This window comes from Scleropages formosus, chromosome 4, assembly GCF_900964775.1.
Source record: "Scleropages formosus chromosome 4, fSclFor1.1, whole genome shotgun sequence".
Classification (NCBI taxonomy): domain Eukaryota; kingdom Metazoa; phylum Chordata; class Actinopteri; order Osteoglossiformes; family Osteoglossidae; genus Scleropages; species Scleropages formosus.
In genome coordinates this window covers 9,947,388-9,964,934 of record NC_041809.1, presented here as the reverse complement: position 1 = coordinate 9,964,934, position 17,547 = coordinate 9,947,388, and the positions used below count along the sequence as shown (strand labels likewise).

Genomic DNA, 17,547 nt, shown 5'->3' with positions numbered 1-17,547 from the left:
CATCTCAAATTAACAATGACTCTTACAAACGGACATCAGCAAACACCTTTGTTTTCTGCTGTTCGCTAAAAAAATACCGGAAATTACCACATTTAAGTGTAGGCATAAATCAGATAGTATTCATGCAGAAGCTTTTTTAAAATATAAAATATATTTAAAAGCAAAAGTGCAGTTAAATAGCATATAAATGAGTGTAAAACTTTAATTTTTCTGCTATAAATTTTTGCACCTTATTGTCTGCAATATTTTGCTCAGTGCACTCTGTAATATAAAAGTGTTTTTTTTTTTTTTTTAAATTTTTATACTGCTTGCAGAAAATAGTACATAAGTAACAGAAAGCAGTCAAAAATGGAGTGATCTTAGTTAAGTTTTATTTTAGCAAAATGTCTGTGCTTTTCACACAATTTCGATGGAGTGGTGATCAACAACAGTGGCATAAAGTTTTTGTTAAAACAGCAGAAAATTTACTCCCAAGAAGCCCACTGTTAAGGCAATATACAAGTTTTTTTTTTGCTTTTTTGACAAATTTTATTAAAACATCAGTGATTTCTTTATATTTCCATTCCAAATTTCGGCATCTTGATTCCCTGTAAACACAATTAAGCTATGTGGCGTCATGATTGACAGGTAAAAATGATTTTTTTTTTTTACATTCTACAAAAAAAATTTACAACCACAAACTGAATTTTCCCCCGGGGGCTGCTTAACATGCACATTATTCTACTTGAATTATTACAGCCATATGACACAAACAATTTATTTGACTATACAACAAACAGTTTATTCCAAAATCTTTTCTGATAACTTAAAAATCAATATAAAAATAAACAATGAATTTGACTTTCCTTAAAAATATGAATGAAAAGTCGACAAGTAACAAAATTTCTGAAATACAAATGAAATTTATGGACATTGCATTCTATTAATACAAAATAAGTAAATGAAGGCAACAGTTCTTGGCTTAACTCTGTGTGCTGCATCACGATATCAGGCCATGACAAACAATACAAACAAGATCAAATAAAAAGATGGAAATCAATATACAAAATTTCAAAGATAAATACAATATTTATAATTGATATGTTACAAAAAAATTCCCTTAGTGACCACAGGTTTGTACGTGAAAGAAAGCATTGCCATGAATAAGACTTTTCCCCACTCCTTTGCCTTATCGAAGGAGTGCAAGTCTGTACTAAATATATTTGAGTGGATCTCAAAAAAAAAAAAAAAAAAAATCAAGACAAGTATATAAATATTTAGCTACAACTTTGGCAAAATCACAAAAGTCTACAATTTTATTACCACATACAAAACACATTGGGGAATTAGGAGCTAGAAGTAAAAGGACAAATCTCTTGTACAAGAAACAGACTTCACAGTAGCCTAAGAATGCAATAATATACAGTGCTAGCAAAAAAGTCGAAAAACGTTGCAGATCACACTTGCTTTACAGGAAGCTCTAGCAGTGGAAGTATTTTTTGACCAACAGACAGTTGCATTTTCTCTCTGTCAGTGTGCTCATTGAAGGCAAGAGAATAATTTTTGCAATATCAAAGTTACAATTTCTAACTACAATAAGTTACAAAGTTCATTCTTAAGATGACATGAGCATGATAAAATGTCCCCTCCCTGCCCAACCTCCCCACTAATTTTGCCTGAATTTGTTCATTTATTGATCTAAATTATATATTTCGTATATTTTCCAGTTCATTGGCTCCCACGGTTATTGGCCCCAATTCCTTGACACAAATGAAAATAGAAAAAGGTAAAAGGAAATTTACATTAAAGAGATCATTTTTGACTCTACAATATGTAAGGAAACTGGAAAAAAAAAAAAAAAAATTGAGGCGTTTTCATCAGTGTTCTTTTTTATATTCAAATGGTGCATCCATAAAGTTTCTCCATGTACATTGCGTGAAACAAACATTTCCCAGATGTAACCCAAAGTATTATACAAAATATTCTTTTTTTTCTTCTTCATTTGTTTTCTTCAAAGCTGAAAATGTGAACATGTGGTGGGGGGGAAAAAAATCCTGTCCATAAAATGGAACTCTTCATGAAGTGGCTTGCATGTCAGTCGATAATAATTATTCGAATAAAATCTTTGAAACAAAGTCATTTTTACTTCTGAATAACAGAATTAGTTGTTGATTTTGTTCGTGATAATGCTGATTCTACCAGAATCTTCTGTATGTACTACATAGGTCACCTGGAGCCCATTGCATGAACATCTGTTGCTTGACAAGGTGAGAAAGTGCTGTTCACATGGGTGGGACGACCAATCCAGACATAGCTGAAAAACAGAACAAAATCAGTCAATACGGACATCTTATTGCAAGACACATTTGACAGACTAGTACATTTATTCATTTAGTTGATAACTTTGACCAAAACAACTTAGAACTGTGGGATTTATATGCTCAGCTACTTACAATACAATGTACAAAGTACCTTGTTCAAGGGTACTAGAGCAGGACCAGGGGTTCAGACCCAACTGCAAGGTGACAGTGCTAACAACTCTTTACCTATTTTCTTTTATTTTCCCCTGCTTGCTTTGTTCTGCAGTAACATAATTATTGCAAAAAGGTTTGTTGATTTTAGGTTGTTGTGAGGTACCAGAACTGTGCTTCACAATTTGTTAATTATGTTTTATTATAATATCCTAGGAAGCATTTTTAGTGGTTTACTGGAGATGAAGGGTTTTTCAAGACCATCTGCTTGAACCTCATTAGCTAGGCTGCCACCCAAAGTCTTGATATACTTGGTCATTTCACTCTTTTGAACAATTAGGTGTCCAGTGAGCTGCTGGAATGAAAATGATTACTTTGCTTTCCATTTATTTGTAGTGTCATGGTTCGAGTGCTTTTAAGTTTGCAAAAAGAACTTGATGAGGAGAGGAGGCACTCCTCATTAATTTCTGCCCACTATGTATTAATAATATGTGTGTATAGCAACATGGACTTTAATTTCCCAGTTCATTAATTCTAACAGTATTAATCATGGATACAGTCCATGTTAAAAGAAAAAAAAAAAAAACACTTTCAAAGCAATCAGGTTGGCTGATACTGGAAGAACAAGTGCGCTTAATGGGGAGGGTAATTTCTGACAAGACTTTGTTAAGGTCTTGATCACACTGCATCGTATTAGATCTTTGCCAATGGCCTGACCCAAACAAAGTATCTGTGTCACCCATATATAGTATTTCTGCCATATAGTTGGTATCAAATACTGCAGAAATGTTTAACGTGTATACATTTGCCTGCAGTTAATTGTACTTTTACATTTACATTTATTCATTTAGCTGATGCTTTTCTCCAAAGCGACTTACAATATTAAGAAATGTACAACTATTGTAAAACATCTGGGATACTATAGGAATTTAGGGGAAGTACCTTGCTTAAGGGTACAGAGCTGTTGGTAAGGCTCAAACTTGCAACCTTTGGTTCTAAAGGTAGCAGTGCTAACCACTATTCTGCCCACTGCCCCAAATATGCCACAAAGACATGCATGCATTGGTAAAATGGTAGCCCTAAGAGGCTTTTTTTCCTTACAGAAAAAAAGAGAAGCGGTACATGCAGCAAATGGCAAAGATGCTACAATCCTACTTTTACCACTCTCGTACTCGCTGTGTGCATTTTTAAATAAACTTCAATATGAATTGCATATTCCTTTCTGAAATTCTATCATGCATATATGGATATATACATAGAGTGTAAGCAAGCTTGCTCTGTACTTCAGTTTACAAATATCTGCACTACGCAGATGTTGACCATGGCTGTTGTGGAAAAGTGCAAGCAACTTGTCGGATTTCAGGTGCCGTCAAAAAGTGGAAGGAGGTGGCGCCGTGCTCACCTTGAAGTCCATTGCCATTTGCACTGGTGCAAGAGGGCGGCGGAGAGGCCTGGGGCCTGACGACGGGGGCAAAGGCGCTCTTCTGTTTCACTGCGGAGATGACATTGGCAGGTGAGAATGAGAAAATGCCGTGCGCACTGCTACAGTTTGACGGCAGGGTGACCGAGGAGGCAGCCATGGTAGGGCTCGAAGGCACTACTGCAATAAAGCAAAGAATAATTACCACTTAGAGAGAGGAGTTCAGGGCACATATTATTATTATTTTTTTTTAAAATTGCCTTAACTTAACTTCTGTTTGTTAAGAACAGAATGAATTACAATAATACATACAGCAATTAAGTCAATAAGGGAAGGAAATTAATATCGTTCCCAACTTGAAAAGTGCAAGTTATATTAAAATAAAATAAATAATTATAAATAACTGGGCATGTGCTGGGACAGGAAATATTCTCTTTTGGACATTCTCTGGATAATAGGTTTAGTGTTGGAGTTTTCTATATGTTTTATGCAGATTTTACACTTTTTCCTTTTTTTGGAAGCTTTACTCAAATTATGCCTTATTGACTACTGAAAAATCCTCCAGAGTCACCCTTCCTTTTATCCAGTAGCACTCATTCCCATTAAAACATGAACAAAGGTGATGTTGGAGCCTAAGACAGTGAAGGACGTCATTCTTCTGTAGGAGGTACGATTGAAAAGCTGGTACCTTGATACTTACTGCCGTAGGGTGAGTTGGCTGAGGAGCCATTGAGGAAGCCCGGGGAGCTGGGCACTCCCAGGTTGGGCATGCCCGCGTTGCCGTAGCCATTCATGCTGCTGCTCACCGTGTTGTAGTTGGACTGCTGCGGGGTGCTGCTGGGGATGTAGCCGCGTGGTGACACACTGCTTGTGTTGCGGCTGTAGCCCACTGCAGAAGGGTTGAGAAGGGGACAGGGGCACTGTGGTTATGACTTTGTCCGTTTAGCCACAGAAATGCAGAGAATCACAGGTATTGAGGAAGTGCAGAACATTCTCTCCAAAGTTTGTGTCTGAATGTTACATTCATTAATTCATTCGTTCATTCATTCATTATTATCTGTAACTGCCTGTCCAGTGCTGGGCTGCAGTGGTCTTGAGCCTACCCTGGAAGCACAAGGCACGAGACTGGGTACACCCTACTCGAGATGCCAGTCCAATACAGGGCAATAACAAACATGCACAATATGAGTAACATCTTTGAATTGTGAGAGGAAATGCACACAAACAGGGGAAACACATACGAACTCCACACAGACTGAGCCAGGCAAAGTTTTTTCATCTCTTAGTAGAGTCTTGTCCAAGGAGATATAAAAAGGTAAAAATGCAATACATTTAGATTACTTTAATACCTGGGTGTAGCGTGTGTAGAATGATGAAAACGGAAGTACTGTGTAATGGCCCTTCATGCCCCAATCACGTACACGGACTTCACCTCTTTTTAAAAGAGCACAGAGTAGCACAGATTTGGATGCCCATATGTTAATTATATAGCAATCATGTGCAAGTAAAGAGGTACACTCCTTTTCATACTGATCTTAACCACGACTACAAAGAACACATGGCCTGGCCTTAAGTGAACAGTAGAAACGGTCACCCACAACCAGGACAAACCACAAAGTTGTCAGAAAGCCTTCTCGGAGATTAATTAGAATCAGCTAGGGTGATACACTTACAGTTTGTGGACCAAGTGACAGTCAGGTGTGGCAGTGCACAATGGTGGAGGGTTGATGGGTAGAAGGATAGAAAACCTTTCTGTCTCTTCTGGATACCTACCTTGATCATTTCCCTGCGATGTCTCTGATACATTGACTGCTAGCTGGCTGCTGAAGGAATTCACTCCCATCATGCCGCTGTGCGCCGGAGTGTTGGCGAGCGACGGAATTTGGTTGTGGTTGCGAGGTACACTATACAGGGCTTCCGCGATATCAGCTGCCCTCTTCAGAATGATCTCCTGGAAAAAAGAAGATGTTGTAATGTTATGGTTTGCATGAAATAACGTTCATTGAAATATCTAAAGTCGTTAAATAAACTCAATTCATGTGTGTAAGTTCATTATAGCTACAGTATGGCAAAAAAATTGGTTAGCTCAGAAAATATTCAACTAGAGTAGCTGCACTTATTTATGCTGCTGTAATGCGTCCATACTGTAGACAGGTGGTCCCCGATTTACGATGATTCGACTTACAATCTTTTCGACTTTACGATGGTGACCTGGCAGCAGACATTCAGTAGAAACCGTACTTCGAATTTTGAATTTTGATTTTTTTCCCAGGCAAGCAATATGCAGAGCAATACTCTCTCAGGATGCTGGGCAGTGGCAGCAATCCACATCTCCCAGTCTGTCACGCAGAGGTGTGTATTAGGTGTATTAAATACATTTTCGACATATGATATTTTTGACATTCGATGGGTTTCGCGGAACGTAATCCCATCATAAATCGGGGGCCACCTGTAAATAATTTACTAAAACATGTATAAAACACAGGTATCTAGTGAACAGCTATGTTAATGGAAAAGTGAAACCCATATAAACAAAGCAACAGAACTGAAGACAACAGTACACAAGTAGCTACTAGACTGTATAGCGATAATTTTTTTTTAAAAAACAGTGAAAAAACAGCTATAATGGCATTTATTTTAATTTTAAAGGGAAATTAATTTAGTTGCAGCATGCATTCTGCAGAGTTAGACTTCAGAATTTGTATTAGTTACAAAACATTTGGCTGCCATTCAAGGTTACTGGGATGTTGGAACATTTGCGTTTGTGCTTTGATTAACTTTTCCTCACGGATGTGTGACGGCCATGAACGCGTGTGGGAAAAACAGAGGTACTCCTCCGGAGCAAGGACATCGTACAGCCTCGAACCAGACGGGGACACGGTGACAGCACGGGAGTGTGTGTGGCAAATGGCCCAACCAGAGCACTTTGTGGTTGGACGGCGGTACCTGGTTGTTATGGGGCATTCCGTATAAAGCTTCCACAAGGTCTGCTGCTCTCTTCAGCAACACCTCCTGCAGGCAAAATTATAACATTATATTTAACACAGATGTATGCAAACTGATTGCAAAAGTGTAAATATATGTGTGTGTATATATATATATATATATATATATATATATATATATATATATATATATATATATATATAATATTTACTGTATTTAAAAATATAAAATAGCGTGTTTAAAAATCTTGGCAATTACTTTGTTTATATATAGGAATTTTATACACCTATAATTACATGTATAGGAATTTATATACACTTGATATCTACCTGATATTTAGTTCATTAAATTGGACATGTCATTTATGTTTACATTTTTTGAATTAAACAAACTGATGAATTATGGTGGAGGAAGGATATAAGGATATCAGCATGCTCAGTTACAGCTCTTCACATTGCAGACCTTAAAGAAGCCTGAGAAGCTCTTCAGTCTGAATAATGTGGCTTTGTGGGTATTAAACAAACAAACATGGAGCAGAGATGTGTGAAGCCCCCCTGCCGAATTTGTCTGCTAATTCCTAGTACTTTAGAGGCACAGAACAATGACTCATTTTCCATATCTTAATTAAACTGGCAGAGTCCTTAAAGACAACATCTCACCCTTAATACATGGCCCAAATTTGCAGGAGAGTTCACCGCTTATTCCTCTTTCTTCTGAACAATAAAGTGAATTAGCTTGGGCTAATCTAGTTCTTTCATAATGATATTAGGATTTTTTTTTTTCAATTAACCTCTTTGACTGCCTGTTGTAAAGGGCTTCATAAATGATTTCCCATCCAGTGAGTGTGTAGTGCTTGTGCCTGGGGACACAAGAGCTGTAAATTTCTCTTATCCACGTTTGCACGCATCCTCGTGTTTGGCAACAGTCGCCGCCTCGCTTTCTTCAGAACGCGACTGCTCTTTCAGTACTTCTCCCATGCTGCTTTGGAGCGCTTCAGTTTGGCTGCTTATTTGTGGTTCACTGGTTTTCTTTTTATTTCCCGTGTTGACTGTTATGTAAATCTTTCTGATTACTGTTATTATTTTTAGCCTTATTATTAATTATTTTATACATTTTTAGTTGTTACCGCCGTTGCTGAGCTGACATGTTTATCCACAGCAAATTGCACTTCATTACTGTAGCCCTTTTATTGCACTCATGCAAAGAAAATTTTACTGGAGTTGTTCAAGCGGCGTTTCTTGCTCTTGTATTGCGTAAGAGACTGAAGCCAACAACATTTCGGTTGAAAGGCACTGTCCATAACCACTTCCCTTACTGCTGCCCTACCGTGCATTGAAGCACTGATCTATTCCTGTTAACAATAAACAAAAAATGATTTTTGTACAATAAACACAGTTTACTGTGGTCTAAAATGGAAGATTATTTAAGTAAACCAAGAGTACCCTATAATTTTTGTTTATTCCCCTAGTGTGCCTTCCTGGGGTATAGTTATGAATGTTGAGAACCCCCACACGCCAGATACTGCTCCTTTTTTTCAGCTCTTCTCTTTATTTGTCTTCCTCTGGTGCCCATAATACACATTAGATATTCTGTCAGTTGGCAGTAGCAATCTCAAATTAAGACAGCAGCTGCTCTAAGTGACAAGCAAAGCGAATGTAAACACGCTGCTGCCGCCGCCGCCTCAGACTGCAGCCTTGTAAATTTGGCCCGTATTTCAAAGAGCCGGGCTCGCGCGCAGGGAGACGGTCTCCGACCGCGCTCGCTGCCTCTTTCATCCCGAAGAGCATCTCGTCTCGCACCCTTTGTTTATCAAGATTAATCACCACCCCTCGCGCTTATAGAAACAGTGCTTAATCCGGAAAGTTACTGGATGGGTGGCTCTCAAAATGGGCATTTACTTCCGAAATCGGTGCCTATGCTCGATGTTGCATGGCATCTAGTTTGCATACAAATAAAGAATTATACTTGTCACCAAGCAGGTACTATCAGTGAAAGGGGCCAGCTGTCTTAATCCTGCCTCATCAACCAGACTGACTCCACCAACAGGATACTTTTCCCTCCTTTTTTTTTTTTCTTGAGGTGTTAATAATTAGTCATAATCTCTTGTATCATATCACAAGGATTCTTACACGCCTTTCAGTTTTGAGCAACAATTAAAGCAATTAAGGCAGTCGCGTTTGCTATTTTTCATTTGCAGAAAATATCTGTGGCTCGCCTGTTCCATATGGTGCTTTTGCAGCAGCAGCGTGAGGATATCGCTAGGAAAAATGACAAAGCTCTTGTATTTAATCCATCATTTCACCATGTGCTGTCTTAAGTAATGAGCCCGACTTACAGAGAGCACTTAAGTGGTGGTGCATTCGCATTGCAAGGAGGCACGGAGGGCAACACGATCAGTCAAGGATGCTTTAAACGGGATCGTTGTGTTCCGATAATCTGTCGCCAAGCGCAGGGCCTCATACTGTGAATATGATTAGCGCAGAATGGCGTTTCGGAAGCACTTCCCCATAATAATGCATAATTGACTCCCTTTCCAACACTTAAAATAAATAATAAAAATTTCAAGTTAAATGGAAACCGTTAAAGCTCAAAATGATTTCTGTTGCTATTTCATGAAAAATGTGCTTTTTTATTAGGGGTATTCATTGTCAATGACAACAGTTTAAGTGTAATTCTTCACACGCTTCATCATCGAGAATGGTATACATCATCACAGTTAAAAAAGGTAACCAAGGTGATCTGGCTTCAGGTGCTAATGTCATTATAAAACTGTAAAGCAATTATTCTGTTAGTTCTAGCCTGAGGACATGAATACATTGAGAGGTACAGGCCCATTAGATGTAGCTACTTCAAAAAGCAGAGGAAAGAAGATGAATTTTAATGCTTGGGTAATTGCTCAACATTAATGCAATTCTAATACTCTTCCTGTATATTACACGGAAAGGATGCAAAATAGATTTGTATTGTTTGCTGAGCACAACAGAAAGGCAAGAAATTGTGTGCAATTAATTTTATGGTAAAATAAAATCAAGTTTGTGCTATTTGTTTTGTAATGAATATAATTTGTCACAGCAGAAAAAGAATATATATACGCTTTAATAACCAGCTGCTCATTGTTGTATTTCCCCATTACGTTTGTTGGATGCTAAGTTTCTATTGCTTCAAAACAAAATCTTCAAAGAATGAGAATTGCGAAGTCTCTGTTCACTTAAATAGATGTACTCTTCCAATCTCTTTTCTCATCACATGAATGCACTTAGTTATTGTCTTTATATTCACACAGGATTTTACTCGAGCACTGTTTGTTTATGCTTGTCCCAGTGGGTCAGCCGGTAATTTTGATGTTGTCTGAGATTAGGAGGTAAACTTCAATTCGAGCCAACTCCCTCTCTGTGTAGCAACAATATTATTCTGTGTCCAAAGCAATCCACGCAACCCCCGTATTGGCTTTCTGTCGTGCCGCAATTACCCATCAAGCCACGTGCATTACGGATCCTCAGAAAATTGCAGCAGAAATCAATATCGCGGTAATATTATCAACTGTAGGGTGTAGCTGGGGAGGGCTGAGCAGTGTCGCTTTGCCTTATTGCTAACACACTCTAAATTCTCCGATTCCACCCTCGGCCTTGTTACAACCCTGTTTCCTCTGAAACGGCTAATGTTCATTTTATTTATTCACTTTCTCCTTTCATTCAAAACGTATGTACGGACCAATTGCAATTGTTTCACTTGTAACGCGCTTTGACCCCGAGCAAACCAGATTCAGACGGCCGCCTTAACAATGATGAATCACTTGGCAGTTTCATTTACATGCCACTGAACTCCACATTTGGGTCCATTAGAAGCCAAATCAAATATTTACATTGTTTATTGAAATTGCATTTCGCTTTCTGATTGTTTCGGCTGATGCGCTTTTTTGCTAAATTTAACCAGCCATCGTTCGAACATTGTGCTTGGTTTTACAGAGGTGTTTTTTCGTTGTAAGGAAAAGAGCTTTATTTTCAAAAATACTCGGCTATATGCATTTTTTTTGTTCTCTTTGTTGAACGGTGCCATTAACACATCTCGGAAAGCGAATCCAACATAGACTTCAACACAAAAGATCGTAAAGATGAAAAGCACAGAGGAAGGGCCTCTGTCTACTACCAGCTGGTGAACCTTTTTATTGGTATTAAAGATAGTTTAAGACGTTTATTGGAACAAGATTCCATGTCAAGATATTGCCCTCCACTGAGACAAAAAGCCAAGTGTAATTGAAACACAGCTGCCTGTGTTGGGGATAGTTCTATTGTAATTTCATCCAATACAGTAACTGCAGTCTCCACTTTTGTACATTATACAGTGCTAGTTAATGATATTGCTAAGTCACATGCTGGGCTTTAATAGATAAGGCCTTAAAGGTTTTATGGTATTATTGAAACGCAGAGGTGGTCAGCACTTGCTGAGCTATCAGAAATCCCAGATAAACTAATCAGTCATATTATTATGAAAACCACTCTCCTGGTTTTTTTTTTTTTTTTTTTTTTTTTTTTTTTTACATGGGAATTCTTGCAGGCATTCTGTTTGTGTGATACATTTCTAGGTTATCTGCAAATAAAATTATAATGTCAAATCAAAGGGAAACAAATCCATTTAAGCGCTGCACGTCCGTCAGTTTGTACAATTAAATGTCAGGCCGGTGATGTGCGCTCTGCGTACGTGGACAGGAGGCAAAGCGCTTTTTAGTGGAATTCAAAGGAAAGAAAACGCTGTGCCAATATGAACCCTGTGTTTTAGCCTGTTAAGACGAGGACTTATGACAAAAGCTTTGTAAACAAAAGATTAAACTGAATCGAGCTTTAGAAAATGAAAGGAAAACAAGAGCGGAGTAATCACAGGTCAGGGCGGTCCTGATTACGATCACTACAGGCTACTGGTGTGGAAAAAGTTTAATTGGACCATTCTGCCACATAGAAAAGTTTACACCTCTTTCCCAGAATCCTAAATGATCCCCTGCATGACCTCTGAATGTACATGTTTATGTGTGGTCCCCTTCCAGGAGCGTCAGCTGGTAGTGTAGTGGTTAGAGCTGTTGCCCTTGGACCCGAAAGTTGCATGTTTGAGCCTCAGCTGTAGTGCCCTTGAGCCAGATACTTACCTTAAACTGTAACAGTAAAATTACCCAGTAGTATAAATAGTTTTAAGTACCTTAACATTCTAAGTCACTTTGGAGAAAAGTATCAGCTAAATGAATAAATGTACAGCATCATCACTCAGTGAAAAATGATGATTAGCTAAAGAAGCTGGCAGGCTGTAACTCATCAGTGCAGACATGCAATTGGTTATATGTTTGGAAGTATATGAGGACATTAATTTGTTCAAATACTGACCTTTGGTAACCTCTCTGGATCACCTGGATGTCTCGGAATGACCTTCTGCAACCTCTGGAATCCGTAGTCAATAGTTGGTTCGTTCAAAGCTGAAACACAAAAAAAGCCAGTAACGTATTAGGCTTTGGTACATTTGATACAGGAATCAAATTATTTTTCTCACATACTGCCCTGAATAAATGAAGTAAAAAAGACACACACACACATTTTCAGAACCGCTTGTCCCATACGGGGTCGCGGGGAACCGGAGCCTACCCGGTAACACAGGGCGTGAGGCCGGAGGGGGAGAGGACACACCCAGGACGGGACGCCAGTCCGTCGCAAGGCACCCCATTAATGTCTTTTTCAACTTGAAATAACACCAGAATTAATAAGTGAAACAAATCAGAGTTAGATGATACTTTGTGAATGAGCCAGCATCACTTAATTACTGTGGTTTTCTGTGCCTTATACAGCAACTGCCGCTGTCACGAATTGAGTGATGTCAGCATCATGGATCACTTTGTACTTCTGAGTATTGTTATTATTAACCATTTAGCTGAAACCTTTCTCCAACACAACTTAAATTGTTAGGATTGTACACTCAGCTTTTTACAATGATTTACCCATTTACACAGGGTACATTTTAGCAGAGCAGCTGAAGTACAACGTCTTGCGCAAAAGTGTTACAGAAGAAGCAGGGATTCAGGCCCAGGTGATCCGATAGCAAGGTGATGATTCTAACCACAATGTTACCTGTATATCCCTGTAAGAATTTGACTGGGCCAAATTAAAGGAATCTACAGCATCCCTGTGCTTACACTGTATGAGTCGAAATCAAGGCATAGTTCCACTGCACATACTGCATAGCAATTTGGAAAAAAGTGTCAGAGAAATTAAAAAATAAATCAATCAATTAATTAATTACTAAATAAATAAATAGCCAACATATAAAACTATACAGTGCACATTATTTCACGCATCAAAAAACTTTTACTTATATTTGTACCTCAGTTTACAAAAACAACTGGGAACAAAAATCTTTGTAACTCGTCACATCACAATCAAAAGTTTGATGATACAGGTTAAGCCTCAATTTATTCATGGCTGCACAGATACTACTGACTCATCACGTTTGTCAGCATTTGGTCACATTCAAATTCCAAACAAGTGCAGTAGTAGACACTTCTATTTATGTGTTGGGTACTTTCTGTAAAAGTCTTGGATATAGCTACATCCTCCTACAGTGTTATGTCCACTCTCCCTAAACCTGCCCTTCCTTCGGAGTGCAGTTCGCTGCCATCTAATGGAAGCAAGTGGAAAAACGGAATTTTCACTCTGTAGCTGAGAAATTTCAGAAAAAGATAAGGTGATGCAAAAGAAAGAAAGCAAAGAAAAGGAAAGAGAAGCAAAATGCAATAAAAAATAAAGTGGGAAAAGTTTGTACCTTCAAAGACTTACTTGGATCTTAATAACATGATATGGAATCGGATTTCAATTTTGCTTGCTGGACGTTTTTTTTTTTTTTTTTTAAATCCAAAACAGTTTGCAATTTTCCTAGTTACTGGGTGGTGCATTTTACTGAATCCTTTCGCATGAAGTTCATGCTAAAGAGTAGAAGATCAAGGCAAAACTTGACGATTGAAATTAAACTACACCTAACTGTAATGGCTACACGTTCAGTTTCTTAACCGATATACCACCTGCTGCTCTACCATAAGGTCAGAACAAATAAAGGAACCCATTTTCTCAAAGTACGTTGGATGTCCTTGTCAGCAGTGACTCTGCGGAGTGCAGTACAATGTAAATCTTTTTTGGACTAATAAGAGCTGCTTCCATCTATTCATCATGCAGTGTGCGAGTCAGATCATCACTCATTACTCAGCATGTAATTCCATTATTAAAATCATCCAGCTTGCTAACACTGTTGAAGGTATGGGAACATGAAGGCTAATGACATGCACACAGGGGAGGGAGTGAAAAATACCTTAAAATAATTAGCTGACAGTGATCAACTGCTACAGCTATCCACGTAAACAAGGATGGGCAACAACAGAGGGGCTGCATGGTGACATGCTATCAATGGGACAACAGTTTGATGCCCAGTGATTCGCCTTGACATCTCTTCATGCATCTTGGAGACAAAGGTCTTCTTGGGAACGTGACATGAAACATTTTCTTGTTAATAACACATTGATCCAACATATCGATTTCTGTGAATTGCGGCTTTTGCCGGTATTTCGCCGTCTTTTTTTACATGATCCAACTCTTTGAGAGAGAGTAAAGCTTGCCAGGTGGCTCTTTGGCTTAACGTATGTCACATAGCTACAAAACAGGCTAAAGTGTGATGTAAATTTTATATGTGCAAAGCCACTTCATAATCAGATCATTAATCATCACGGGCTGTCAGCGATGGCTTCAAGGATGATTCGTCACGTCTCTCCGTGTGGGCGAACATGGCAACCCCATGTGTGCGCCACCCAGTGGGGAACAGCTGCATGTCAAGACACAACAACCCAGCCAGTGTCTAGGGCACCGTAAGAGTAAGTGGCCTCCTCTTTGCTGGACAGCAGTCACAGGCAACATCCGGTCTAATGGCTTTCAAAGGGTAGGGCATGGTGCGATTTAACTGCATGTCTATCTCATATTGATTTTATGTAAATGGATCTCACTTTTGAACTCTTTCTTTCTGGATGGGATGCGTTGCTTTGGAATTCATCCAGTTTTCATATTGGTGATGATTGAGTGCAGTCATTGAAAATAAAGATATTCAGCAAATTTCACCTAAAATATGGACAGCAAGCAGCATGAATAAAAGAAATGAAGTATTTTCTGACATTACATGTAATTTTTGGGTATACAGAGTTCAGCACACGCGTTAGAGTCTGCGGACATCCATTGTGGTCATTGAAAAGACCCTGGCATTGGCATTCAGCAGTAACAATAAAGCTGCCCATCTCTTCTTATTAGAGAGTGAAGTAAGAGATAACTGAAGAGCTGTACAGAGAGAGAGCACGGGAAGGAAGAGGGCTGTAAGGGTTGCGCACAGGGGGCCTCCCTGGCCGGCCAGCCCCTTTGCCGCGGCAGCTGGGCTGTACATTCATAGTAGACTGCTGAACACAAGAGTAATTCCATCTGAACCCCACCCCCCACAGCCGCCTTTCTCCCCTCCTTCTACAGAACCTCCAGACGCTCTGGCCCGGGGCCCTGGGGCACATGGGAGCGACATCGGATCCATCACCCCTGATGCCTGGCCCAACAAGGCCAACCACCCCCCCCATATCCCAAGAAGGGCCGACCGCCAGTGGAGAAACACAAAACCCTCCACACAGAGCGCATTAATACACAAGCGGCCAGCTCCTCCGGGCCAGGAGTCCAGCAGAGAAAGAGGGCGGGCTGGACAGCACGTCCCACGCACTCAGTTCCCAGGCCGGCCAATCAATACCACTTTCCTGTTTTAGAGGCGCGTAATTATGAGGTGAAGAGATTGTCTGACCTTTCACCTGCACTGCATTACTTTGCTGATATTAAGATAAATTGCCTGATTTTGGGTAAACATATGCTGCAATTCAAACTGTCAGCGCTGGTTTGCTCAGGGATAATTTGTATTGATCTCCCAGCGTCTTCCCAATTTTTGCTTACTGACCTCACAGATAATTAGAGAAGGAACAACTGTGGGCCAGAGTCGAGGATACAGAGCAATGCTATTATACAAATTCAAAGAAGTAATACGGCAAAAAAAAAAAAATCTCCTCCGCTATTCGAGTTAATTTTCATATACAATAAATAGCCTGAAGCCTTGCAAAGTTTATTTTTGACAACAGTAATCCATGAAGTCTAATGGATCATTAGGCACATAATGTGCTTACAATTCAGAAAATTATCATTAAATGCACATGTTTTCTTGCAAAGGACAACATCTGCTTTTAAGGCATAATAAGGCACAAGAAGCATGGTGGACTGACCGAAAAAGGTATCTTAATGCAGGATTCGCAGGTTGAAGCCACCGGCCCTCTGTTAACTTGTATGAATTAGTCAGTGAGGAGTTGAGTCTGTTAATGAGGGTCCTGTATTTGCTGTACATTAAAATGATGCCGACGGGTTATTAATTTTAAAAACGCCTCACTGTCACACTGCCTGACGGTCACCTTACTATCTCGGAACAAAGCAGGGTTACTTTTATCTGTCTAATGTTGCACCCTTGTATTAAAAGGAGATCTGGCACTGCTGTCAGGGTGGGCCTTATCAGAGCTAATTTCTACTTTTAATAGGTGGGTCGGGCAGCGGAGAACAATGTGAATGAGGAAGGTGGAGCCACCAAATGAGACGAGCAATCAGATCTGCGTCTCTGAGAGCAGCAGATATCCTGTCATCACGTACAGGCAAACACCGATGCGGTGCCCCGCAATCAGAGTCCGATGCCATAGCACTTACGCAGCAGCCACGGGAAGACATTTTTAAATACCGATGTGAGCAACCTAGATAATCATACGACTTCACATTCCGGACTCACTTCGCCGATGACCTCTCAAGCTCATGTATGGTGTAAATGTTCATGCACCATAATTGTACGATCATTCCCAGATAAGCCTTTACACAGCCACTACTCCTGTATTTTATGTAAATGTTTCTGTACCTTTAAAAAAAAATATAGGAAGGCGATCAGGACTAGTCTATCCTGAGTTTTGTGCACCTACTCGTGCGATGAACATCGGTGCATAAAGTGGAAAGAAACAAACTAGGTTTACTTAAGAATCATGTGTCTGCAGCTATGTCTCTCTTTCTCCTAATGTAATGCACAAGTTGTATTTCCTCTGAGATGTACGTTGCTTTGGAGAAAAGCGTCTTCTGAATGAATAAATAGAAATGTAAATGTATATGTCAAAGTTTAAGTGAACACTTCATCTTGAAAAGACACCTTCATCTTGACCTGCAACTGAGACTGGAGTATCTAGGAATTCTCCTGACCTGCAATTGAAAATAATATATATTTTTCTTCATCACTACATCTGATACACTATCAGCCACGTATTTTCCAACACCACTTTAACGTGAACCGCCCGGAAGGTTCATCCCCAGCTCTTCATTTAATATACCGAGGATCTGCTCCTCTAGCTGTGCTCTGTTCTCCCACTGTTGTGCTCAAGGGGAATAAAATATTGGAAATGATTTTTTAAAGGGAAGATGGCATGGTTGTTCGTGTCTGCTTTAAATGTGTTTGGTGCTAAGAGACAAAATGTTACGTGAGCTTCCAGATAAACAAAATGAGCAGCAAATGTGCCATAGAGTCCGTCCCTGTTATGTTGATGCAGGCCTGATTTATACGTGGATTGCATGCCAAAACTGGCATTCCAGCCCACCATTACAGTTATTATGATAACTC

General features: G+C 39.5%; 1 protein-coding gene across 18 annotated transcripts in view; it reads right to left on the bottom strand.

The window, feature by feature from the left end:
- Window positions 1-359: 359 nt before the first annotated feature.
- LOC108932824 (transcription factor COE3) overlaps window positions 360-17,547 on the bottom strand; it is an 83,271-nt gene continuing 66,083 nt past the window's right edge. For 4 of the 18 annotated variants that reach the window (XM_018749425.2, XM_018749426.2, XM_018749428.2 and 1 more), the window contains exons 11-16: window positions 12,186-12,274; window positions 6,817-6,882; window positions 5,644-5,821; window positions 4,571-4,759; window positions 3,853-4,050; window positions 360-2,293 (exon numbers count right to left, since the gene is read on the bottom strand). In XM_018749425.2, coding sequence (XP_018604941.2) covers window positions 2,262-2,293; window positions 3,853-4,050; window positions 4,571-4,759; window positions 5,644-5,821; window positions 6,817-6,882; window positions 12,186-12,274 — 752 coding nt within the window. In that variant the 3' untranslated portion in view covers window positions 360-2,261. Of the gene's footprint in view, window positions 2,294-3,752; window positions 4,051-4,558; window positions 4,760-5,643; window positions 5,822-6,816; window positions 6,883-12,185; window positions 12,275-17,547 lie in introns of those variants that run through there. The other 14 variants (XM_018749415.2, XM_018749416.2, XM_018749420.2 and 11 more) reach the window with 6 other exon arrangements.